Source organism: Taudactylus pleione, unplaced genomic scaffold (assembly GCF_031769625.1).
Source record: "Taudactylus pleione unplaced genomic scaffold, aTauple2 ptg000095l, whole genome shotgun sequence".
In the NCBI taxonomy this organism is placed as follows: Eukaryota; Metazoa; Chordata; class Amphibia; order Anura; family Myobatrachidae; genus Taudactylus; species Taudactylus pleione.
In genome coordinates this window covers 6,096,918-6,109,144 of record NW_028284497.1, presented here as the reverse complement: position 1 = coordinate 6,109,144, position 12,227 = coordinate 6,096,918, and the positions used below count along the sequence as shown (strand labels likewise).

Sequence of the window (12,227 nt, the reverse complement as noted above, 5' to 3'; positions counted from 1 at the left end):
TTCAATTGGTGGGGGCACCTACATTTCTGATGGCAGCCCACACTGGGAAAGTGGGGAGAGCTAAATACATTTTAAAAAATAAATCTTTATAAAATATTCATAATGATAATTACGCCTGAGTCACACGCAGGCCCATATGCAGCTGCACAGGGAATGCAGGTGACTTACAAAGGGAATGCTAATGCAAGTAGCACAGATTTCTGTGACTGCACTGCCCCCACTTTTCCCATCCACTAACGCATCCACTAGTGTCTGCAATTACAGTACACGGGAAAATCTGAACGAAAATCGTTAACGAAAATCGTTGGTTACTAACATCGTTACGTGTGTATGCGCCTTAAATGAGTAATACTAAATTAACTAATGTTTACAGATGTTATATTGCGCAATAAGCTGTAAAATAGCAGTTTATGTGTTGTGACAACAGGAAATCAGGCTGCAATGCTCTGTAGGATCTTTCTGTAACATCCTGCATAGGCATCCAGTACTTCTCTACATTTTCTACATGTCTGGCATGAAATCTATTCAATGGACTGATTGAAACATTTGCACTTGATAATAAGGATATCTCCATCTGGAAGAGACTGCAGCAATATATCTAAGTCAGTAAGTACTAATGTGTGACTGCTGGGAGTAATGCCAATAGCAATATGACAATAGACACCTGTCTTCCTGGCTTTGCTAGGCGCAATGTGCAATTGCACCACTAAATATATATTTTCTTGCATTTAAATAATCACTATGTAAGAAGCTACAATACAATACAATACAATACAATACAATACAGTACAACTTGTGCATAGAAGGCATGCAAAGAAAACTTGTAGCTAAATTGATATTTTATTCTTATACTTGGTTTCTGCGATCTATGCATCAGTTCACTCATTTTAAATCTATGTACTAAGAAAGCTGAATTAACAAATTCTCTAGATAATGATGATAACCTGCCACTTTTGAAATAATACCTATATTCATAATCAGGGTCAAAATGTCACGCATTGTGACATGATTAGAAATTATTTTAGAAAACTGTCCATATCTGAAATCCTTGTCATCATAATCAACAATACAATGTGAAAGTAGCAGAGCACGTTTTACGTGTGTATGTACTACTAATAATTGCAGACCAGCCAGGAATATATTCACTTTTAATCAAAATATCCCCACTATATACAAAGGGGAACTCGCAGGGACACTTTGCTTCGGTAAACAGGTAAGTGTACATGAATTGCTACTTATCAAAACTATAGATTGCATCGAAGTGATGCGAGCTATAGTGATAAGTAACAATTCTATAACACACATCTTCATGAATAGAACCCACTGTGTGCATGCACAGTGTCAGCTTCCTCCAGAGAAGTCTTTCACTTCTGTGAAAGACTTCTACAATTTGCCAGGGATATAACTTGCAGGGACAACGGTTACCGCAACCACTGTTCCTGCAAGTTCCCCTTTGTACATAGCGGGATTATTTTCATTAAAAATGAAAATATCTTTTGATACCCAAACCAAATAAAGACCCCACATCGGTTACCTCCTACAAGCCGATCTCTCTTTTAAATCAGGACATAAATATATTTACAAAACTATTAGCTATGCGGTTACAGCTGATCCTTCCTAAATTTCTCCACAGGTTTTCTTATAAATCGCCATTCAGTAAACAACATAAGAACGCTTATTGCAGCCATGATCAAAACCGATCAAGTGAGGCAGAAAGGCAGCATAGTCATCAGTTGTGAACTTGTGACGCAGATAAGGCTTTCAACAGAGTGTCATGGGCACACTTGAACAGAATACTTTCCTTATAGGGATTTTGCCCAGAGTTTACCCATGTTTTTAATGCCTTATATCAAACTCTGCAAGCTTTTCTAACTGTCAATGCTCTAAACACACGACTATTCAGTCTTTTCCGTGGCACGAGGCAGGGCTGCCTGCTCTCCCCGCTGTTATAGCATTTGGCATTGGAACCCCTTATTAGACATTTCTTTAAAGAGACCCGTTTTCAAGGTATCATGCTGGCGCAAACAGATATCAAATGTTTTGCATTTGCCAACGTCCTGTTATTTTATTTTGTGGACCCAAAACTAGCGATACCCTATTTGGTAATATTACTCGACACTTTTGAACTGGTATCAGGATTCAAAATTATTTATACCAAAACTGTTGCTTTGGCCTTTTTTCCTGAGGTTAAATCGGGTTGGGGGAACCAGTTTCCTTTCAGATGGGCTGATGAGGATTGCATCACTTATTTAGAAGTCAAAGTACCTTCAAACCCTGCCAAACTGTATGACACTAACTATTGTGTCAATGACCATCTCGGATTTTAATAGATGGTCTCATCTTCCTCTATCATATTTAGGTAGAAGCCATTTATATAAAATGGTTTGTTTCCCTAGATTCCTTTATGTCTTACAGATGCTTCCAATAATAACGTCCAAAAGAGATCTAGCAACACTAAACAGAGCATTGACAAGATTCATCTGGACAGGCAAACGTCCAAGGGTGTCTTTGTTCAAATTGCAGCAAAAAAAGGACCTGGGAGACGCTAATTTGCCATGCTTTCGTACCTACGCTCTGGCCGCAAATTATAGGGTGGCACTGGATTGGATCGGGGGTTCTAATGTTTACATGAAGCGCCATGTTGAACAGACTTTTACCCTTGATTGGAATGTGGTCTCTTTATTACATACCCCTTCACCATCTCTCCCTGCATTGATTGAAGAAAATATTTTATTACATTCCACGTGTATGGCCTGGAGATTAATCAGATCTAGTTTAAAGGTATCCAAAACAAACTCCATATTTTTACCATTGTGGGGTAACCCAAATTTTCCACCAAACAAAACTTCACCCATTTTTAAGATGTGGCACACTGCAGGGCTATGTTATGTTTATCAATTTCTGAACATTGATGATTTGTCCACTATTACTCGATCACAGTTACAAGATAAATTTCTTTCTCTTTCAATACCACTATTCCCATTTTTGCAATTTGTAAGCTATGCATAGAATGTACTAAAGAGTTTAAAGCTAGATGATCTTTGCTCCTTAGATAGGATACTATTTTATAAGCCTAGAGATTCCCTCTCTACTTCATCTATTTATATGCATACACGCCCTATCCTTGATATAGAAACTGGCTCAGTGGGATTGCTGAAATGGAAGGCGGATTTCCCTGATCTCACTGTGAAAAATATTTTAGAGGCCTGTATGAAACTCAATAAACTTCTAGTCTCATCCTCCTACACAGAAATGCACCAAAAATCCTACACCTGCATACTTTACTCCAAAACTAAAATGTATTATAGGAGAGGCAGTAAATTCCATTTGTTATAAATGTGCTGCACCTGATACAGATATTATGCACTCTTTGTGGTCTTGTCCTCTGGTTCAGGTATTTTGGAAAACCCTTCAAACTTACATCACCAATACTTTCAAAATGTAATTCAAAATGAATGAGGAATGTTTTTTGGGGGGTATATATCCAAATAATACTACAGATCTTGCTTATCTAAGTGGTTTCAACTTCTCCCGTTCCTATAAATTTATTTCATACCAAACTTTCTTTTCTATTTTTTATGAATTGGACAGAGGCTTCCCTGCATAAGGAAAAACGGTATGCAGTCGGGAAACCGGCTGCCTTAATACCGACAGCCGGCTTCCCGGCTGCTTTATCCCAGCGTGGGATAAATGACCGGCGTCTATAACTATAACGCCTTCGATCGGGATGCCGGGCGCCGCGAGCGGACAGCAACGGGGGGGTTAGGTTTAGGGCACCCGAGGGGACTTAGGGTGAGGCACCCCCCCGGGAGGGTTAGGGTTAGGCTAGGGGAAGGGGGGGTTAAGGTTAGACACCCACGGGGGGAGGTTAGGGTTAGGCACCCCCCCGGGGGACTTAGGTTCAGGCAGCAGGGAAGGGGGGGTTATTGTTAGGCACAGAGGGGGGATTATGGTTAGGCACTTGGGGGGGAGGTTAGGGTTAGGCACTCCTAAGGAGGGTTAGGGTTAGGGGGTTAGGTTAGGTTAGTTTATACTTACCTTAGAGACGATCAGGATTTCCAGCGCTGTCGGGCTTCCGCTGCCGGGCTCTGCTGATCTGTCGGGCTGCCACTGCCGGGAATCAAACCGGCAGCCATGCGGCAGCCGGGATTCCATACCGATTCCGGAAAAACTGACGGAGACATTTTTTTAAACTTGGCCTCCTTATGTTCACTCAGTTTCAGATGTTTTAAAAGAAGCCTTAAGAAAATGTTTTAGTTTAACAACTTGGTACAATTTGGAAATCTCAAGTTCAGGAATACACTTTTAAGTGAAACAATTAGTTGCGTTATTAATTTTCTCATTTATGGGAAATATATGTATCTAAATATGTATTATTTTATCAGTAAAATTTCTGTCACTGTTCACATGTTAACAAGTGTTTTCATGGAAAATGTTGTACCTGACATTGCAACATGTACTTTGTTTTGTATGTTAATCTGTCAATAAAATTGTTTGAAAAAAAAAAAATTAAAATATCCATGATATTAGTGGTGGAATCTCATTCATAAAGTGTACTACTCTCAGAGCAAACCATAGATAATCTTCTCTTATTTCATGTTACCGGACGGCATTATAGGTAGATAGATGAAATGATTTAATCAATTTGCCATACTTGTTTGTAGCCAGTGATTCAGTTAATTTGTGACAGGACATTAAACTATTTGTCCAGTTTTCGAGCTTCCTGGGAGGTCCTCCTCTGGGACAGTAACTGCACATCGGTGCAGGTACTGTAATAGATACATTATTTTGTTTATTTATATTTTCCATCTGCCTATGCTTATTTTCTAAACTTCTACAGTAATGATTTTTATAATTGCATCTGCAATGTCTATTTCCTATTCACAGTAAATGGTGATCGATCCGATGACAATGACCACCGTACATGCTGTGTTAGCAAACTCAACTAGCAAATCACCTGCACCATCTCCCAGTCTCGGCATTGCCTTCCTCTCTGTCGCCTTCATTATCGGATTTCCAGGAAATGCATTTGTCATCTGGACAGTGTTGACCCGAATGAAGAAACGCACAGTCACCTGTCTCCTCATTTTACATTTGGCCATGGCAGACATCATGGTGATCCTCACAGCACCATTTTTCCTCCATGTCCTGGCAACGGGCAGCTGGACATTTGGGAATGTCATCTGTAAGATGTGTTATTACATTTGCTGCTTGAGTATGTACGCTAGCATCTTCCTCGTCACTTTTATGAGCTTTGATCGCTTTCTTGCCGTGGCCATGCCATTCACTTCTAAGAATCTGAGAACAAAGACGATTGTCACGGGTATAGTTTCTGCAATATGGGTGTTGGCATCTCTGTTGGCCATTCCCACAGTGTTTTACCGTGCTGTAATACACCTATATAATCGTGACCAATGCAGACCATATCACAGCTATTATAATAATCCTTCTAAGCACATCATTATTCAGTATATGTGTGAGACAATGGGATTTGCTATCCCATTCACAGTTATAGTGTCCTGCTACATCTACATCGGACTAAGGTTACGTACTGCTAAGTTTCAGACCAAGCATAGGACTAGCCGATTGGTCATCATGATCATAGTAACCTTTGCCCTCTTCTGGCTTCCATACCAAGTGGTAAATATGATTCAAGTATCAGGAGAACTGTACTCGTCAGACATTCTGAGAATCACAGCTAGTAAGGTCAGGCCTAATGTCATAGCTTTTGCTTATCTCAGCAGCAGCGCTAATCCTATTCTATATGTATTTGCTGGTGGTAATTTCATAAGGACTGCTGGGGTGGGATTCATGGCCAAACTCTTTGAAGGAACTCCTTCTGAGACTTCCAGTTTACGTAAAATCTCACAAGGTTTTCGTCAAAGAAGTCACACTGAGCCTGTTGAATTGGAAAAATCTGGAGAACGGAGTAAGATTTGTTCCACTAATCAAATAGACTGATAATGATGAGTCAAATTTATCTTATTTTACTTGATTGTTCAACCTATATTTACAAGCATATGCTTTACAAAGAGTCACACAATCCATGCTACCGGGTGTCTGTTTAACTATAAACAGGTCCTGACTCCATTTGCTGTGGTAAATAGAACTACAGGAAATGTAATATTGTAAATTAAGTGAAAAATTAAATGCAATCACAGAGTAATGTTCCAAAATTACACGGCTCTGAGAATTGTAGCTCTGACTTAGCGCTGTCCGCTAAATTTATTATGCAGAAGCTGCTGCGCAATTCAGTACTGCTGTCCGCAATTCAATCCCGTAAATCTGGGGATTGGAAGTGCCATTACCGGGATTTGAATCCCAGCAAGTTTGGCCTCAAATCCCAGAATACCGCCAATACCGATCCCGGGATTGGCCTCACTAATTGTAATCCACAGGGCAAAGGGAGCATTGATTTTAGCAATGTTTAAATTAAGGTTTATTTTTTTTTTTAAATGTCAAGGAACATTTACTACTTTGCAAAATATAAGTTAACAGAAAAAACTGCTGAGACAAAAACAATATTCTGCCAAATGTGTATTAGGTATTAAAACTACAGTATACCCCTGCTGATTACATATTTGTACAAATTGCCGCCAATGACATACGGCGAGATAAATGGCTGGGGAGGCACTGGCCAGTATCAAAGCCAGATATACACATACATACTGTATATGAACCGGAGGGTTCATGTGGGCATTATACAAACGTGCAGCAGTATATAGTACTGGAAATTTGGTGTGTTTTGATCAGGGATTTGCGGAAAAGGTAGACGGGGAGGCAATGCCTCACTTGCCATACACTTTTACTCCAGAGTTTTGACTATAAAAATTATAAGAATAATACAAAGAAGATATTTTTAATATTTTCTTTACATTTTTCTTATCATTTTTATAGTCAAAGCTTTGGAGTATACCTAAGTATGATAGGAAAGGCTCTGCCTCACCTGACCGCACATCACTGATTGCCACCTCACTTAGAAATGGCCATGGACGGTGGACACAGAGGTATGCTTAACACATATAGGGGTCTATTTACTAAGCAGAGTTAGGAGACAGTGGGCGATGTTGGCCAAGTGTGCATGCGCACGCCGGAGGCGGCTCCGTCGTGCGCATGCGCGAGACCCGAATAACGACGGCCAAGCCGTCGCTATGGGTCTCGCACTAAAGGGGGCGTGCTGTCGATGGTGATTGACAGCACGCCCCCTTTGGTGGGCGTGCCAGGGGCGTGGCTGCCCAGACGGAGGCGTTCCCATGGGAACGCCTACCGTCTCGGGCCGGCCCCACTGACATCACTAGTGATGTCAGTGGGAGTGCTTTTGACTCTGATAGAGCCAAAAGCACTCCAGGGCTTGCTGCAGCGAGACCCTACTGCAAGGATATCGTCGCAAGCCCGATGGTCACGATGGTCTTGACCATCGCGACCATCATTTTGGCCGCTCGCTATAGCTGTGGGTGGTCGCCCACAGCTATGCGAGCAGCCAGGAGGCCACTTCTAAATTCAGAAGGACGGCCTTGATTCAGAGCGAGCGCTCTGTCAGAGCGTCCGGCTCTGAATCAGGGCCAGAGTGAAAAGTGATAAGGTGCCAGCCAATCAGCTCCTAGCCGCCATTTCACAGGCTGTGTTTGAAAAATAACAGTTGGGAGCTGATTGGCTGGCACCTTATCACTTTTCACTCTGTCTCCTAACACTGCTTAGTAAATAGACCCCATAAAGAATTAAGAAAAGTGACTTTGTTGTACATTAACACCAAACATATGAGTTAGATGAATGCCAGTGAAATACAGCACTAGCTGTCCTATGTGGAACCTCAACAATCTGCCATATTAAATGCAATTATTGTCCTAATGCAGTAAAAAAAAGTGGAATAAAAAATAATTCAAGCTGCAGCCTGTGGGAGTCACATTTCTCCAGCATATACTGTAATAAGTACCATTTTTAAGATGGAAAGAAGTTGTCAAAGACAAGCATATCAAACAATTCACAATCTGTCAAATCTACAGTACAGTATGGCATATAACCCCTCAGAAGCTACATATCACCATGGAAATAAAGTGTGATGTTCCAACATCTTGGAACACATGTATATCTGGTGACTCATGGTCCAGGGTCTGCTCAACAAAGTGGGAAAGTCCATTAGAAATCTTTCTCATCCCAAAGCAGTCCTGATCCTTTTAAACCCCCCTCTTTTTTGTCATATTGTTATAGGATTTACCAGGGCATGTAAAAAAATTCTGCATTGTATAGTAACCGCCCTCCCCTCTCCATCCTATCTCCAGAATCCCCACAGCCTCACACTTCATTTTGACCTTTGTGTCCTGAGATTTTTTCTGTGCTGCAATAAATGCATAGGGCCAAGGGGTCTATGTATTAATGATCGCAGTACTGCCGCGATTATAAAGTCCGCCGGGAATATTTGAATTTTTAATTAAAATATCCCGGCTATACACTACGGGGAACTCACAGGGACAGCGGTTGTGGTAATCGCTGTCCCCGCAAGTTATATCCCCAGCATTTAGGAGAAGTCTCTCACAGAAGTGAAAAACTTCCCGGGGGGAAGCTGACGCTGCGCATGTGCACAGCGTCAGCTTCCGGGGCCGGCCAGGGGCAGCGGGGGAAAGATCGAAAGATCTCTCTCCTTCCCCTGGAGCAGGGTTGTCTTAACAGCAGTGTGGGCCCTGGGCAAATCAATGCACTGGGGCCCCTACCCACCCATTCACGGGAAAAAAAATGTAAATGGTCAATAAAATTAAACCCTCCTGCATGCCCATCAGAACTCCCACACATGCAGAGAGACTCTGGCCCTGATTCAGGGCCGTCCCTCTTACTGTTTGGAGCGGCCCCCTGGCTGCTCGCATAGCTGTGGGTGACCACCCACAGCTATAGCGAGCGGCCAAAATGATGGTCGCAATGGTCAAGACCATCACTCTCATCGGGCTTGCGACGAGACCCTTGCGGTAGGGTCTTGTTGCCTCAAGCCACGGAGTGCTTTTGGCTCTATCAGAGCCAAAAGCACTCCCACTGACATCACTAGTGATGTCAGTGGGGTCGGCCCCAGACGGTAGGCGTTCCCATGGGAACGCCTCCGTCTGTGCAGCCATGCCCCCGGCACTCCCACCAAAGGGGCGTGCTGTCAATCACCATCGACAGCACGCCCCCTTTGGTGCGAAACCCATAACGACGGCTTGGCCATCGTTATTCGGGTCTCGCGCATGCGCACGATGGAGCCACCTCCATCGTGCACATGCGCACTTGGGCAACATCGACCCGCTTGCGAGTGCTCGCGAGCGGGTCTGAATCAGGCCCTCTGAAGCCAGCGGATGAAGTGAAACTGGGACTGAGGTGAGTACTCGCGGCTGTAGGGGGGCGGGTTGGTGGACCCCTACAAGATTCAGGCCCTTGGGCAACTGCCCAACAAGCCCAATGGAAGAGATGGCCCTGCCCTGGAGACCTCATAGACAAACAGTAGTTTACACCATCTGAATATGGTGTAAACTACCGGTGCTAAACTCCGAAATGCTTCGCTTTTTGGAATTTAGTACATAGGGGTCAGATCATAGCCCCCATTGATAATAATGGGGACTGCGATCTGCAGCGCTAATTAACATTCTGCCGGAGATTTCTGTGAAATCTTTTGCATTGTGCTTTTAGTACATAGGATCGATACATAAAATTATGCAGATACTGCAGTTTCTGCATAATTTTATGTAAAAAATGGCTTGATACATAGACCTCCAAATGTAATAGGGTGAGAGTTTTGAAAATGTGAGAGTTTTCTTACACCAATGTAACAGAGGGCCTGATTCAGAGCCGGACGCTCTGACAGAGCGCTCGCTCTGAATCAGGGCCATCCCTCCTACTTTTTGGAGCGGCCTCCTGGCCGCTCACATAGCTGTGGGTGACCACCCACAGCGGTCACCCACAGCTATAGTGAGTGGCCAAAATGATGGTCGCAATGGTCAAGACCATCGCGACCATCGGGCTTGCGATGAGACCCTTGCGGTAGGGTCTCGCTGTCGCAAGCCCTGGAGTGCTTTTGGCTCTATCAGAGCCAAAAGCACTCCCACTGATATCACTAATGATGTCAGTGGGGCCGGCCCCAGATGGTAGGCGTTCCCATGGGAACGCCTCCGTCTGGGCAGCCACGCCCCCGGCACGCCCACCAAAGGGGGCGTGCTGTCAATCACCATCGATAGCACGCCCCCTTTGGTGCGAGACCCATAATGACGGCTAGGCTGTCGTTATTCGGGTCTCTCGCATGCGCACGACGGAGCTGCCACCGTCATGCGCATGTGCACTTGGGCAACATCGACCCGCTTGTGAGCGCTGAGCGCTCGCGAGCGGGTCTGAATCAGGCCCAGATTTCCTAGCCAAGCTGCCATCCTGGTCGCGATGTTGACCTAATTCAGCATCTACTGATGCTGTATTTATATCACAATTGCTGTGAGGAGGTATCTGCTTCCTATAGACGCCTCCTGCAGCATTAATGGTATAGCACAGCTGCTTCCTTGTGGCTGAGCAACACCATCCACATCTGAATCAGTCTCAATATTTGCTATAGAATAATATAATGTCCTGACATGCAAATTGTTGTATTTTATTTCTGTTATTTAAATACATGCTCTGTGATATATATTGTGATTGTTATTTTTAGATCTTCTATAAGATCTGCATTGGTTTACTGCTTCACAATACCTTAACACCTGATTAGCTTACTTAACTTAAGTTACAAATAAATAAAGACACGGACACCAGAGCTTGGCTAAAAAAGGTCACAGCTTTTTATTTATAAATTAAATTCAATCAACCTAACCAGGGTGGCCAAGAGACGCTGCAACTCAGTTCTAGCTTTCACCTTGATCAATACTCGGAGGACGACTAAACGACCCCCCTTCTAGACGTACTAACGATGCGAGAGTCTCACTTCCCTCCTGGGCCAATCCGAGATGCTTTCGTACAAAACAGCACCCGGGTCCCCCCGCAAAGAGAAGGACAAATTCGCCAGGGGCAATGAGGGACAGTGCCCCCAAAAAGTTGTCTTACGCCACCTAAAGCCACTGAGTTGCAGCGAACTCCCGCCAAAGCCAGGCCCTAAGAAAAGACTGGCCCGCCACCCAAAAACTACACCAAAAACGAGAATAAATCCTTCACAAACAAACTGGTCCCCAAAGCATTCAAATGCACACCATCATGACGAAGGAACTTCCCGATATCGCCAACCAAAAAGCCATGACTCACCAAAATTCCTTCAATTTTTTCCACATGCCTGGCAATCGCAACATTGGCTTTCTTACGCGCTCTCTCCAAAGCACCATACTTGCGCAGTCCCCTCCAAGTCAAACGAGGCATCATTTCAGACCATACAATCCAAATAGTGGGCCACCGCAAACGGATCTCGTCCATCACCTCACGAATCCTGACAATCAACTCCACACCTTTCAACTGACCCACATCATTGCCACCAATATGTAAAACCAATATTTTTGGAACTCCCCACTTTGCCACCGATGAAACTATCAGTGCCAAAACAGATTCCACACGCAAGCCCCTTACACCAATCCAACGCACTCTAGACCTGCGAGGCCACAAAACCTTTTGGGACAACACATATTTTTCCGCCCAAAAAATATATGAGTGACCAAGTAGCCACACCTGCCCCTCTTCTTCCACCAATGCTGTGGAAAAAGAGAAAACCTAACCGTGAGAACCGCACCAAACCCAATTCCAACGGACACAACTTTAGTAACACATAGCAACTGACTAGCAGGGATGCAGAACTGGGGAAAAACAGGAACCCGAGTGAAGAAGAAAAACCAAAAAACCTGCCTGTGAACCAAATGGGTCAAATCATGGCTAACGGGAGGAAAAATTAAAAATCCCTTCACACCCCCAATTGCTCAACGCTAACCGTTGACCAATTGGCAGGTAAGCAACGTTTTCGGGTTAACGCAGGGTGCGCCACTATAACTTATCGCAACGCACGTACTTTTTATATGCAGCTGACTTCCAGCGCCCCACCTTCTGAATGTCCTGCACAGATGCCCCTGAGAGTGCCGCACAAGTAGCAGCGTCAATACGAAAATAATGCGTGCCATACTCTGAAGGATTCAAACCCAACTCTAACAAACCTTTCTTAAAAACTGCTGCGAATTGAAACTTGGTTAGAGGAGTGCCATCCGCATGAATTAGCCACTGAGCACCCCCACTAGGACGTAACTCCATAAACC

The 12,227-nt window shown here is 43.9% G+C and overlaps 1 protein-coding gene across 2 annotated transcripts; it reads left to right on the top strand.

The window, feature by feature from the left end:
• The first annotated feature begins 480 nt into the window (after positions 1–480).
• LOC148526537 (leukotriene B4 receptor 1-like) lies at positions 481–6,810 on the top strand. 2 transcript variants are annotated; one of them, XM_088470213.1, is made up of 2 exons: positions 481–602; positions 4,888–6,810. In XM_088470213.1, the coding sequence occupies exon 2, from the start codon at positions 4,891–4,893 to the stop codon at positions 5,959–5,961; it is 1,071 nt and encodes a 356-aa protein (XP_088326339.1). In that variant the 5' UTR covers positions 481–602; positions 4,888–4,890; the 3' UTR covers positions 5,962–6,810. The 2 variants fall into 2 exon arrangements, with proteins under 2 accessions (XP_088326339.1, XP_088326338.1); XM_088470212.1 differs by having other exon boundaries at positions 481–606.
• The last annotated feature ends 5,417 nt before the right edge of the window (positions 6,811–12,227 follow it).

Excerpts from the sequence above, each read along its gene's own strand:
- LOC148526537 (XM_088470213.1), top strand. The coding sequence starts at position 4,891 with ATGGTGATCGATCCGATGACAATGACCACCGTACATGCTGTGTTAGCA.